The sequence below is a fragment of the Diadema setosum genome, chromosome 2 (genome assembly GCF_964275005.1).
Source record: "Diadema setosum chromosome 2, eeDiaSeto1, whole genome shotgun sequence".
Lineage (NCBI taxonomy): Eukaryota > Metazoa > Echinodermata > Echinoidea > Diadematoida > Diadematidae > Diadema > Diadema setosum.
The window spans coordinates 12374282-12389811 of NC_092686.1; the positions used below are offsets into that span (position 1 = coordinate 12374282).

Sequence of the window (15530 nt, forward strand, 5' to 3'; positions counted from 1 at the left end):
TGCTTTTCACGGAAGTTTTTGTCGTCTAAAGTTCTTTTTTGGTTCCTGACCGGATTAAGAAACTGTTGTGTCTGATTTTGGCTTTTTCGTAGAAAGGAAACTTAGATGCTCATCATATATTGGAGTCAAGGAGACGCAAGCATGATTTATACTAATTTTTCCGTTTTGAAATGTCTGTAAAATTCACTCCTAAGCCGGAAGTATGCTCCACACAAAGTGTACAGTGGTGCGAAAGCGCTCTCTCATTGGACAGTGCTTGCATTCAGCGCTTGAACTACACGCGTGCCAAGAAACCGCAAGTGGCATGAAACCGTTATGTAGCAGCGTAATGACGTAATGCAAGCGCTGAATGCAAGCGCTGTCCAGTGAGAGAGCTTACTCTTGAGATTACACGGTTTCAAGCTGATCAGCACTGACATCGATGTATATTTTACTGGTTCCTGACCGGATTAAGCAACAAATTGTGAAGATATTTACATGGATACAAATATTAGGAGATGGACTACCAAATAAAGCATTTTCATTGAGACGCAAGGTGAATTTGATATTTTTTTGACGTCTTGAACGTGTACTGCACGAATAACTTTTTTCATCATTTTTCAAGCTCAAATTACGCGATGATATTTTTCATTTACAATAATTTGAGTAACATGTGACGATAGTTTACACATTTTCCTTGAATTTGATACCAAATTTGTGAACATAAGGTGTATTTTTGTTGCCGAAAGCCCAAGAACAAAATCCCCTTACGCAGCTCATTACGTATGCAAGCCTAGAGCGGGCTTGCATACGAGTTGAATAAATACGAGCGAATTATCGGGTGCTGCGGACTGACTGGGGTGGATCAATGTTTTCTCTTCATGAACGATGACAGATGGTTTTCTGCTCGACGACGACGGCTTTGAGTACCTGGTCGACAAGGAATAACAGAAAACAATTGCTTACAGGGATGGTACAGTTTCGGTTGAGATGGCGTTTGAGGTTTCCAATGTTTTTCTACGATGATTTATTTTTTTTTTTGATTTAATGACAAACCTCTCATGAAATATTAAAGAGCATATATATGAGAGGAGTTCAAGTTTATTTGATGAAAATTGGTTTTGAAATGGCAGAGATATCCAAAATAAAGCGATCCTAATAAAAGGTGGACCCACCTTTTTTCCCTTTTTTAAGGAACGCTGTTACGGCACATTTTGGTAAATTGCACATTTTGGTAAATTACCAAAATGTGTAGTTACCAAAATGTGCAGGACATTGACAGCACATTTTGGTAACTTTCTCCACAATCATCACAAAAACAAATTGTAAGTGCAGTTGGTTTTTTGTCCCCACCGAATGAGTTCGGCAGCCTAAAGGCCGTGTCACACCTTTCCGGGCAAGCTACGCGGTCTTGTTGCGAGTAAGGTTTTCCCAGCACGCAGGAAAATTATCTCGCCCGTAGTTGCCCGGAGCTGCGCACGCAAGTCCGATTTACCCGCAGCCAAATTTTGAGCAGCACTTCGCAGGCAACTCCCACGCAGGTACTTCTCAGTCCCCGTATGCGGTCAGCGGCCAAGATAATGACAATTGTAAAATGGTAATTTACCAAAATGTGCCGATTTACCAAAATGTGCCGTAACAAACGCTTTGTTTTACTTTTTTTTTGACATCTCAACCATTTCAAAAACGATTTTCGTCGAATAAACTTTGAATTGCTTTTAGAATTGTAACTGTATTTCATAAAGTGGTTTCTAAATATCTCACAAAAAGTTAAAAACTGAATTCTCACCTGAACCAATACTATATCATCCCTCTAAAGATTTTTAAACTGTTTCAATGACGGTAAGCATATTGAACTATAATACGGACGATATTGATGATAGAGAATAATTTATTTGCATTGTAAGGCCTAATTAGTCTTATATACTGAAATTAATGAAATTGCGGGAATGGGCTCATAAGCGTGTTCACTTACCTGCGGCGGGTCGTAGACAGCAACCTTTTCAGAATCAGAGGGCAGCGTGAGAGCAAAAGATGAAAAAGGAATAAGATAGATAAGTTTAGCAATTTGTTATTTCCTTCTGTTGAGTGTTCGTTTGTGCTTTAAGTGGCAAATAAATATCTTTTAAAAATAAAAGCTAACAAGGTAATCTCTCTCTCTGTCTATATTATATATATATATATATATAATACACACATATATATATATATACATATATATATATGTATATATATAATACACATATATATATATATACACACACATATATATATATATATATATATATATATATATATATATATATATATATATATATATATGTGTGTGTGTGTGTGTGTGTGAATGTATATCTACTATGTATACATACATAATTAATATATTCCTACCGTAAGTGCGTCTGTTACATGTATTGTGATTGTGTGTGTTCGGCAAACATCATTGTAATTGAAAAAAAAAGTAATTCGTACGATTAGCAGTCAATCACTTGAATTCATCAGGTATCATGCAAAATAAAAACATAAGTATATCTCAATATGAGAAGATCATTAGTATACGCCTACGTCCATCGTGCATCTTAAACCTGAAAAAAAAAAATACTTAGGCAAAATAGCTGTCCACTCTACTTGATTCATCCTATAGCAGTTTCGTAATTACATCAAACGTCAACCCGATACTTTGTAACCTTACCAACGACGAGAACGGATAGTGATCTCTCCAAGTTCTCAGCGGAGAGCGACACGCCCCTTTCAAAGTTTATTCATCTTCTACTTGTATCAAATGTATCTGAATTCATCACGTGGTTTGAAATGCTTTTCACGCACGTGGAGATTATTTACGCTGCGTAAACAGACCAGATTTGTTAGTTTGTAACCAAGCTGGATTGCCACAAAATAAGCCAGCAGCTATGATATACACTCTTTCCGCCCACATTGCAGTGTTTTGTCTGAATTTGATATCTCTTTGTTATGGTGCTTGTGTAACCGATTTTGTTTAGATGAATTTGTTGTTGTTTTCATGTTGAAGAACATCGGCTCAGAGTTTTCCGAAAAAAGAAAATGCCTTGTCCGCGATAGGCCCATTCTCCAGTCTGAAAATGTGAGATATTTGCCCTCTGTGTAACCTTGCATATATATACACTCAGCAAAAAAAAAAAAAAAAAGAAAGTAAACACTTTTTCCAGTTAACATTTTCATAGAAGATTTTGATAAAAATCAATGTGTCATATACCATATCAAAGATTATTTAATTGGCTGTCAACCTGGTAGGTTTATACAAAGGGATATTTTACGCATGAGTGAACACATTCGTTTTTGTCCTTCACGACAGAAAAGTAAAAATTGCAGAATTGGACATATTGAAATTCATTTGCAAATGCCCTACAAGATAACAAAAGACCAATATAACGCAATGAGAGACAAGAATGAAACAGCAGAAATGAGTTTCCGTTCCCTTGTTTCCCTTTATATTCAAAACAAAAACATAGTGGGGAAACTGAAGGTGGAACATAAGCATTTTCCATCAATTCAAACTTTAAATGACATAGGGAGTAAACCTTAAAAGTGATAAATTCGACAGAATTTCTCCATTTTACCTTTTAATTAAGGAACTTAAAAATGCACGAGACGAATTCAAGAACCAAATGTCATTTCAAATTTTCTTGATTTAGAATAACGTTTCAAATTTAACTTTCTTTGTTACCATGATTTTTCTCTTATGTCTTTTTATTGCGGATTTGACAGCAGATTCTTAATTTTCCTCCATTATTTTTTGCCTTTCTTTATCTTTGGAGGGTTACAGAGACATTATTGAGATCATAGGTTGATTTTTGCAAATCAATTTGCATTTCTATTGTGTTGAATTTGTCATTATTTTGTTCTCATTATTATATGGAAGAGCAAATACGCTTGAATAACAAATTGTCCATTTGTGCAACTTTTACTTTTGTGCCTTGGAAGAGAAAAAAGAATGTGTTCACTCATGCGTAAAGTTAACATTTTCATTGACCTAATAGGTTGATAGCTAATTGAATTACCTTTAACATGTTATATAAAACACCATTTTTAGCCAGATAGTTTATGAGAAAGATAAACTTGAAAAGTGTTTACTTTCTTTTTTTGCTGAGTGTATATAGCGCTAACTAGTTACTTTTGGTTCGACTTGCGTTGCACGAGTCGTTTTGGAAAATTATCTTTTTTTTTCTTTTTTTTTTTTGGGGGGGGGGGAATTATCTACCAACTATAAATATGATTTGTCCGCAGCGTGAATGGTCAGTTATCTGAATCAATATTAGCAACAACAAGAACAAATCTGATCGTGCAGCCGCTGGTAAAGTGATTTCACTGCACTGTATACCTGTAATGACGACAGTGTCTAATAATATATATACGGAAGATGCACAAAATACAGACAAGATCGATATTTAAACCAGTCTGACTCGACGTTAGATGATGTCTTCTGAAGCTACCACAGGATTACGCGGATAAATCTGTGTAAAGAAGATATGTCACACATGGTATGTTTCATTCATGTCATGTCTCCTTTGTCCGCTGTTTGCGTGAACCAGCTTCTGCAACGCGCCCGAGGTTCTATTCCGTATTTTTTCTTTTGTTTCTCTCATTTTGGTTTGGAGGAAACGGCGCCAGCTTATTGAAAAAAGAAATCATCAACACCCCGAAACCAACTCGGCTTTGATCACTTGTTTACTTGATTATCACACAATGCCATTTTGTTTTCATTGCCATAACGCTTAAGGAGAAGAACAGCAAATCCGTGCAGGGCCTATAAACTCAACACCAAAATCTTTGGTGGAAGATCGACTGTGTGTCCTTCAAGAAGACAAATGAAGGGAGAAAGACGCCTTTCAACTGCTAAAAAGGGAACACATTGCGCCACACAAAGTTGCGACCTTCTAGCGGATAACATTCAATTGCGTCCCCCCTCACTACCAATGCTTCCCTCTCCCGCCCACCACTTTTCCGGAGGAGAGAGTTGGGGAGGAGCTGACCAGTCTGTGAACTCGGGGTACAGACACATTTAGCTTAGATGACTACCTATGGTTCCATGACACTTGCTTCTGCGACAATTGCTCCCAATTCTAGCCAAACATAATTCTACTCACAAACATAACTCTGATCCCTAACTCTGATCCTGGCATCAAACCAAAAATACAACCTTATCACAACCCTAACCCTAACTCTTGGGGGAAAACCCTAAGTTTTTGGGGAAAATAAGACCGAAGCGATTTGTCGGAGGAGCAAACTTAATGTTGTGTCATCAGCCCGATCTTTAACATCATATCTCTCTACTTTGTAAGATTATACTCCAATAATACCATCGCAGACTATTATGTTTATCATTAATTTGATACATCAGCTTATTGATTTGCACTTACGTAATTTTTGTGTTGTGTAATTGTATTTTTTGTATGGCATTTTCTTGAGGAATAAAAAAATAAATTGAAATTAAAAAGAAAAAGAAGAAAAAATACTATGACGATGATGTACGTGTTTGTATGGAGTATCTTTTCTACTATCGCGACATGTTACTCTGAAAGCCAGCGGGAAAACGAGGAGAAAATACTAATTTGTGTAGAGTTTGCTCTGAAAACAAGTCCTTGTGATCTTGTGAGGTAAAATGCCATGGAGGCAAGCAAAGAGGAATTCGAGCTAATTAAGAGTGTCACAGAAATTGAGAGCAGGTACGACATATTCAAATATTCCAGCAAGACATGAGTGATCATCTCGGATGAACGCGACACAGAAGAAATACACACATGCACTTACACATACACGCATTCACTTCTATAATAGAGTGAACTAAAGGAATGGAAAGAAAGAAAATAGAAGTGGGTAAAAAGACTGCAAGACAGCAATCGATACACACGATACAGTCAATCGGTCATCAGTTCACTCTCAGCACCGATACTCACGATTCACGCTCGAGAATCGAGCTCTTGCAGCATATCGTAACCTATGATCGGACTTGTGGGCTCCACATGCGTTGGAGATGCAACCTTCTGAACAACCTGGTAAGACGGTTGCCATAGCAACAGATGCAGAAAAAAGGGGCGGGGGACACGGTAGATCAGAGAAAGGTATGCATGGTGTTAGAGCTTGAGAGATCATGAAACATGCATTAAAATGTTAACAATGACTTACGATTTCGAAAAAGATAGAACGAGAATGTTAAAAGATTCATAATACAAAGATACTTCCTGCCCCTCCCCAAAAGGGAGAAGATAGGGGTAGTATACGCTGATAGAGTACAGCTAGAAAAAAGATAAGAAAAGGAGTATATGGAAGAATATGGTGGAGCAGAAAATGGAGCTAACAATATCGTAGATGACATCACGTATTCCGAGAAAACAGAAGATCCCTTCACGCGAGGTGTTTTGACTCACGATATCAACACTCGTAACAAGAGGTCAATATGAAAATCACAAGGAAAATATAACGAGCTATGTATGAACTGACGTAACTCCAGTAACACATTGTCCAAATTGGGTAACTCACTGTGGCATTCCAGAGATGTTAAAGTATAATCGAATTTGTGGCAAAAACAATATTCTTTGCTTCGAAAGTCGTAGACATGTTTCAGCCTTGACGCAGAATATTAGGAAAGAAATGAAAAGGAACGATTGTTGCTAACAAATAAGTGTCAAATCAGTAACGTCCTAAGAGTATAATGCTCGAAACGCATTGTCACGTGACCAAATTCAATATTTTACATAGCCAAGAGGATGAGATTTTAAATCATACACTGACACTTCAGAGGTAATTTTTCTTTCATATTTGTGGAATTTATCAAATTAGCATAACTAATCACATTATTAAGTATGTACAGCACTCCCTTTAATTATCTTTAATAATTTTGCTCCTTTCAATACAGCCAAATGAACTTTGCACACCAGTAATAATATTTTGATGAAACACCCATTACAGTATACAGACTTCTATAATTATTGCAAACTACTTGGCATACCGACTGTACAGCTTGGAGTGTAAATTAAAACAGAAAAGCCCACTATCAATGAATTAGCGACTGAATGCAACTGAAGTATACACTTTTTCTTTTTTTTTCACACTCTATAGCAGAAGCCACACGCTTTCGATGAATGGCTAATACACCATTCAGTTTGTGCCCTGGTCACACAAATTACTATGCAAAAGCACCCTTGTACAGATATGAGGAGGTTAGCATATGGACGGATTACAAGCTTCATGTGGGATTAATCAAAGCCACTCAAGATACACAGCAAATAATCATTATAATACATGTATATAGAATACTCTGGGACATAAATACACAATACACGAATACATGAATCAAACATTGACATGGGAGTACATTACAGAATTATAGTTTGAATGAAATTTTGCACTCAGATATATCACAAGCAACCAATGACAGGGAAGGCAGATTAAATTCCACACAGACCAGCGACAGGGTGTTGTATAATCGTGACAATGCAAAACAAGGCGATGATTTGTTTAAACACAAATACGCAAAAGCAACACAAAATTTAATAGCAGTAAACACTGAATAATCACAACAGTGTGTAGAAAATCAACACACATCATGCCATACAAACTAAACAAAGACACAAAAAACACAAAAGACAGGCAGACAACACAATTGACATCAAGTTCTACAACTTCCATTTAATTGCGTATAAAAATATAAATTGAATGACTTTGGTGTGACATTACATAATTAAGTAGCACGTGACGTGCAACCTTGCATGAAATAGGTAACATAGAGGTGATGCATATTTTGATGTGGATATAAAACACTAGAATAGGCAGACTAAAGTGTGACACTTCACTTAATGTGAAATGGTGAACCTTGAAAGATGATAGTAAACTATCATGAAATATATACATATATTTGTTTCATTTTGTTTCAATTTTTGTGATTGTTCAAGAATGAAGTACAGTTTTGTAATATCTTGTGTATGCTGGTTCACTCATACAAGAATGATTTTGGTAGTGGGCAGCTAGAAATACAACAATCTATACAAATTAATATCTGAGTCCTGGAGCGACATGGGATACGGATGAACTGACAAACTGACATGATCTGGGTAATGGTAAATATTGGATTATAATATGCATTGATGTAAGACTCAAGGCACACATGGATGTCACACTGGTCTTCAGTTGAGAATCTGTACCCCAGATTTCCATCTTATTTTTTTTCCCATTTAGTGTTTACTGCAGTCATTTTGGGATCTTCTCTCTCTCTTTTTTAAAAATAATAATAATAAAAAAAAATCTTTACTATTGCCCGCTTAAACTTTTGATTTAAGGTTCCTTTGCTAAGTGATAATCCTTTTACATAAAAAATGTCTTTATGAACGAAGAGTGTTGCATTGGATGACTCTCACCATGTTTGCAACTTTTTTTCTTGTTTAAATTTGGAATGAACTACTGACATAAAATAAGTAATCATTTTGCACCCACAGCAACATCAAACCTTGTAGTGTATTTCACCAGGGTAAGAAATACTGCATGTAATATGCCTTTTTATAAAATGGGTTCAAGAATGTAGCCAATAGGAAGCGCTGAAATGAGTCACGTGGGCGTTGTTTACTTTAGTACCATTGCACTGCAGTACCAGTGCGCACTCAATCAGTTGTTACAAGTGCGTCGCGCGCTACTATACGCGCTGTCAATCCTGTAGTACAACAACTTCTAGTTCGGGCTGCCGGCCGGCCTTTCTTGTGTGCATAACATATTATGTGGCGTACGTACATACAGTACTCTTTCGTACAGCTACCATGTGCGGGATTTCCGAATGCGACTACTTTACTCTCTCGAGCGAGTGCTACATGTAGCTGACTTGACCCACAAATGTACATGAAAAATGCTGTTACTAGTGTTAGTTTTCGACCCATTTTATAAAACAAATGATGCACAGGATTATTTCGTGGCGTTAGTGGAGATGCAGCTCACTCTCGGGTATTTACAATGTAGTGCAACATGCACTCAGCTTTGCCTAGTGCATGTTTCACAATTGTAAATACCCTCGAGTGTGCTACGCCTCCACTAACGCACTCTATCCTGTGCATCATTTGTATAATAGTTAGGATTAAGAAGAAGATATTTCAGTCAATCCCACTCCCGTGCAAGATTACATCAATCATTTAAGTACACGCAACCCTGTCAACATGAATTTCATTCTGGTCTCTTGCTTGGAATTTGCATGTAGCACTTGCAATATTGCATAGCTTTTCCATGTTTACATGATCAACATATGAATGATTAATATGAGTAAAAAAGATTCATAAATTGCACATTAAAAACAGGCAGAATATCGGAATAGATTACCATTTCAAATATTAAAACTGAAATATATATACATCGCAGTATGTACAAGGTGAAATAGTACATGCAAAAATATACACTCTAAATTCAGGAACACGTACCACACTGATTCCTTATCATTTCATTAACAGCTACCTGACAGCTTTAAAATATGTGAAAAGTTCTAATAGGGATAGTTTGAGCATCTGTTCAAAAACTCACTATCATTATTAACTTAATGACATGTGGTATCTTACAGAGCAAACTTTTGCATATCCCTAAGGTTGTTCTACTCAATAGAGAAGCTTGCCAAGGGTTTCCCTGGCAACTGATGTCTGCAAACTGGATTCTATATCATGAAATATATGTCACATGAACGAGTGAATTTAATAGCTCCTCCAAAAAAAAAAAAGAAAAAAAAAGCCATTAGGGAAAGGATCCATTTAATTTGAATACATTAGTACGGCAGCTGATTACTGTTAATCCTTGAACTTCAAAACCAGGAACTCTGGATCCTGCGTGCTGTTCTTGTGTGCAGAATAACAGGGCAGACGTAAGGTTATGCCAAGAAAGGGGGGGGGGGGGGGGCGTAAGATTCCAATGTCAAATTTGTCACATTTACACAGCTTACTTGTATCTCATGCCCAGGCACATATAAATATATATAATACTAGACACACATTGGTTTGTGCAGAGGAAAGGAAACAATGCATTCACAAGAGACTTGAAAGTGAGTAGATTGCACAAGAAGCTTGCAAAACAGACCTAACATGACTAATCAGATTAAGGAAACAACTGCAGTCACGTTAAAGAAATCCTATTTCAGGCGAGATACATCCCTCGCTGTTTTTTCGTAACCAAAAGAATCAAACAATTTGTTAGAAAGTTCTGAAGAAACTACAAACACGCTTTTCAGTCATACTGTCATGATAACTTGAAAACAATCTAAATGAAGCAAGACTACCAATGTCTAACAAACTTCAGAACATTTTCAGTGCTTGAGGGCAGGTAATACATGTAGTCCTGTCACAAAGTAATATTCCGGCTAATATATTCCAAAGATTCGTGAGTTGACTAAGTAAATGCACTTACTTGGTATGAAACAACAGAACCATTTTATATTTGTCACCAAGCATTATAAAAGCTTGTGATCTACAGGTCTCCTTCCCCAACCCCCACCCCCAACACACAAAATGCTACAGAAATTCTCAAAGATATAAGAAATAACTCATTCAAAATCTGGGCAGTCTGCATCACAATTTCTATAACGAATCCTGTTAGATAAAATGTTTCAGGAATCATGATGAAGACCTGAATAATTACACGCACATATATGTACAGCCCAGGCCATCTTCTAAAAAATTCAACAGAAATTGAACGGACAATTACCAACAGTCCCAAAGATTTATGCCATGAATCACGGGTATGCTTTCATGGCAAAATTCTGTCTTATCACCCTGTAAAAGAGGATATGAAAAACTTGGGTTGCATGGGTGCAAAGGTCCTCCCCACATACCACAATGTATCAGTGGAGGGCCCTGACCCAGTTTCGACCTATACCTGACCTTTGACCCTGAGAACTTATCATTTCAGATCAATAAAGTACCAGTACACATACAGTGTAAATTTGCAGTTTACAACATACCAATGTCAAATCACAGTTCTAAACATAAAAGAAGTGATCTTGCAAGAAGCAAACGGAGGAAAGAACATGGTGGGGTGCGCTACACTTTCATCAGTAAATAAATCACATTGGTACTGCTTGATTGAAGATGACGTACAAAAGTGCATACACAAAACGCCCATGCATCTATCAAGTTTAGGAAACAAATATCAAACATAATGCAGGAAGAACTGAAATATTTCTACATGAACGTGATTTGTAAACATAAAGGTCAGAATCCCCGTAGGGTAGATTTAGTCCATGGTTTTTGCAAATTTCAGTTGTGTATTACAACAGATATCAATATCATGAATGCATGCCGCCAATCACATGTCTGATGTGTACATATTACATGTACGTCCATGTTATGCCTTATTACAAACAGATTTAATCTAAACCACATTTGTGAATACTGGGTAAAAGGTTTTTTTACACACACACATTGAGGAGACAGTGCCGAGTATATTTCCAAAAATACAGATTGCATACACTGTAAATCAAGATTTGATGATTTTTGAAGGACACAGACCCAAATTTCACCTGAATTTTAAAAATGGTCACACTGGCTTAGGGGCTTCATATAGATATAGAGTATTATGTGTACTGTGATCAGTAATATAATATCTGTTTAAGATTTTTTTTTTCTGTAATAAATATATTGCTACAGTGATTACTAAACAAAATAGTATTTGAAAAAAAAAAATAGCTGACACACAACATTCACCAAAGTGATATGACATCTATATCATATACTAAACGTTCTTTGGTTTGACAGTTGCATATCCATCATCATTGATGCACTACCTATCTGAAAATGTTGAAAATACTTCTGCGACGAGAGACTCCTAAATGCTTTGAAGCAGACTGATGAACAATCAAAATGTTTTCTGGAAATGATTTACTGAAGTGAGTGACGGACTATAAAGCATGACATGAAGTCAATCCATCCAGTATGTTGAGAAACCAAAACTGATATTCAGTAATTCTAAAGAGTTATCATTCTCCTAGCAACACACTTGATCCATTCACGCTTTTTCAACAACACACACAATACAAAATCCCCAAACAATTAGAATGACTCAACATGTGATCACCAATTTTTTTCCTGAACAATGTTTGACGTCATAACATGTTTTGCTGACAAAACTGCTTCTGGTATACTCTTATGTAATATAAGTGTTTAACAAGAACAGGCTGGTACCTGATCATGTACTGTATACACCATATATTTCACAAATCGGAACTTCCCGACATTTGAATTTAGCAAGCGGTTAAATTCACTTTCGTGGAGTGCAGCACGGAAAGGAGACAAACACGCATGCAAGCCACATTCACGTGAAGTTCACAGTTAATAATTTCACGCTTTTAAATTTGCTTATAGTACTGGATTCGTGGAATTCATGAAAATAGAAACCTCGCAAAATATACGACGTATAGAGTAGGTGTTAGTGCCTGGATGCCAACCAAGGGGTAACCCTACAAGGGAGCAAAGTTTCTGGATGAAGATATACGTGTCTGCGTTGTTATTATGACTACTTTTTTTTTTTTTTTTTTTGCATGTAGTACCACAGCAAAGCATTGGCCAAAGTTTGGCAGGTGATTTCTGGTGCATATTTTCAGGTGATTTACTTCAGAGCAGAAATGGTGATGCATGTTCACTTGTTCAGTGTTTGCTTGTGTCTCACACTTATGATAATGCAAGTTTGAAGACAGTTCCATCATTTTTTATTTTTTATTTTTTATTTTTTATTTTTTATTTTTTTATTAGGTGGGGGGAGGGGGAAGATCTTGCAGCAAATCAAGAAATACTGCATCAAACATTTAACCCATTGAGGAGGGACTGATTTTGCTATAGCAGGCATTTCCCATTGACACCTGCCTGAGTATTCTCAGGACTCGTCCTCAATGGGTTAAGAACTATGGGGGGAAGTGTGATGGGACATGATGGTGAATAGACTAAATAAATGTACATAGCATGACATCGGTGGATCTTTTCAGCAGAATGATAACGATGAACCGCACATCAGATCAGACATTACATTTGTTGCTTTAAATTTTACTGAGCAAAAAGGTTGAGACTGTGGAACCAGTATGCCGAAAAGAGTTCCATGCTTTTTGTTTTTTTTTTAATCTAAAGCTCAGATTTCCATCTCAAAATTACCAACATCAGCCCCCAATAACGAATACTTTTCATACAACTGGTAAGTTGTTCAGGAAAATTGCATGTAAAAAGGTGAGATTCGGGTAAGATCTTTGTTTAAAGTAAATGATTTGCATATGACATTCACTGATTTCAAATTTCACATAAAGTACAGAGTGCCTGCAGCAGCCTTCAATAAAAAGAAAGCTAAGTGAAAGACTGATTTTATGAATGTAAATAGAATTTCATCTTCCTTCATTGTTTTCTTATCAAATTTGACTTCATTTTTTTTTTTCACAGCTACATTGTACTTATCAATTTGTCAAATATGGGGAGAGCTAGTTTTCATGTGGGTTTAAATATATTTTTATCCATTTCACAAATTTTAAAGAGAATTTCTAAAACTTGTGACCAGGAAAACATCAATACCATGCTGAGAATCTTGCAGAGTGATTGTCAAAACACTCAAAGTCTGTTAAACAATGCCTGCTCATAAGAAATTAAGAGTAAGGTCAGATTTTCGGCATCAAACATTACTGGTGGAGATGGACAAAGCTGTGAGGTATTGGTGCAATTTTCTGGATGCCTTTTATAAAGCGAGGCTTGACTGCATAATATATGATTGACCGGTTCAAAAGCGCCTCAAACTTTCAGTTTCGAGATGGCTCTGATTGCATGCAAAGCGACCTGCACCTTGTGCCAGCCATTGCTGCTCCCGTTCGTGGTCCTCTTCCGCCGCTCGGCGTCTGACTGCAGGTATCGCACCTGGTTCTTCAGCTCTGCATCCCACACCAGGGCATAGCTATACTGATGTTCTGGAGAACAGAAGAAGGATAGATAGATGGATAGAAAGACAGATAGATAGATAGATGGTCAAATGGGTACACTAATAGATAAATATATACAGAAACAGAGAGATAGATGGAGAGATAGATAGACAGAGAGACTTAGATATGCAGATAGATAGAAAGATATAGACAGATAGACAGACAGGGAGACAATAATTGCAGGGCTCAACACTAACATTTTTCTCTGGCGGTCTGTTTGGGTCATTAAATCTTAGAATTCGGCATTTTGGAGGTTTGAAAAAGAAATGTAGGGGCTGAAGTAAAAGGAAGTACAAAATTTCATTATGAGTTTTAGCTGCCTGTTAGGGTATTCCAAAAGACATTCTTTTTGAAAACTGGCGGCCTGACAGAAATTTTTAGTGGCCACTTGGCTGCTGCTAATGTTGAGACCTGCATAAAGGTAGATAGACAGACAAATAGATACTATGTAGATACAATGTAGAGGCTGGGCATTACAGGATCTGAGACTTACTAGTGCGTGTCCAAAAGGAGAGCGACTTGGCTCAGTGGATTTGGCATCTCATTCAGATGTAATGTGTCCAAACAAAGTCCGATTTAACATGTGATCTTTGGGTGTGTGAGCCTGCTTTCTCATCTATATTTAAGAGGCATAATACTACAATGTCTGTCAGATGGGAATGTGAAATGTATGATGCACTTGTAGAGGTTTTGCATGTCAAACATCCCTCTTCTATCCTCTAAAAGATTATCCCCTTTGACTTTAAATACAAGAATCCATCAATCCTTAAATTGTTTGGAAGGTCAGGAATACCTACTCTCTTGGTTCCTTCTATGGCCAGGGGGTAATCCACGCAGATTATCAAACCTCCAATTGGTGGCAGGTCATGAATAGTGAGATTCTTTCTCACTAATAAGCCGCAGTAACACTGGCCAAAGATTGCAAAGTTAAAGATCATGATCTTAAAGGTCTTAAAAGTTCTGTAGTGTGACTCCAAACTTCTCGCGAAACTTCTCACTCAAACTATAGGGACATTTCCAAAACCCACCGCAAACCTTCTCCATCCTTGTGCAGTGTGAATGCTAAGAAATGAAACTTCACAAAGTTTATCATCTGTTTGAGGGTGGTGCCTCTGAAGCATGCAGTCATTGTGATGTACGGGTGTGCATTGTTACATCACAATTACCAGCTGTCAGATGGCACATACTTTCTTCTTTTTTGTGTGTGTGCACGTGCACCAGTGACCCAAACTTTGAGAACTTAAAGATTGAGAAGTTTAGCTGCCAGTGTGGACGAATGACCATCTTAAACTTCGCAATCATTTGCCAGTGTGACCACGGCTATTCTGATAGAGATATGCATAGCTTTCACAGCATCACTCACAAAACAATGGTAAGTTATGTCAAACAGAAAGAGTAAGAGTTAGAGAACCACCCCCAGCTCCCTTACCTGTGTGATGCGAGACGCCGGGCCTTGGAACGAAGCCCATTCCCGCTGTCACCATCACTGACTCAGTCTTTCCTACACCTGGTGGATGAGAAATAAATGAGAAACCAAGTGAGAGAACCATACAATGCACTACAATCAACCTGGCAAGCAATGCAGTGAATTCAATGTAAATAGTGAGGTTGTGAT

General features: G+C 37.2%; 1 protein-coding gene across 1 annotated transcript in view; it reads right to left on the reverse strand.

The window, feature by feature from the left end:
- Positions 1–836: 836 nt before the first annotated feature.
- LOC140238361 (leucine-rich repeat serine/threonine-protein kinase 2-like) overlaps positions 837–15530 on the reverse strand; it is a 76374-nt gene continuing 61680 nt past the window's right edge. The window contains exons 21-25 of the mRNA XM_072318297.1: positions 15345–15422; positions 13782–13903; positions 5910–6005; positions 1955–1978; positions 837–909 (exon numbers count right to left, since the gene is read on the reverse strand). Coding sequence (XP_072174398.1) covers positions 5913–6005; positions 13782–13903; positions 15345–15422 — 293 coding nt within the window. The 3' untranslated portion in view covers positions 837–909; positions 1955–1978; positions 5910–5912. The remainder of the gene's footprint in view (positions 910–1954; positions 1979–5909; positions 6006–13781; positions 13904–15344; positions 15423–15530) is intronic.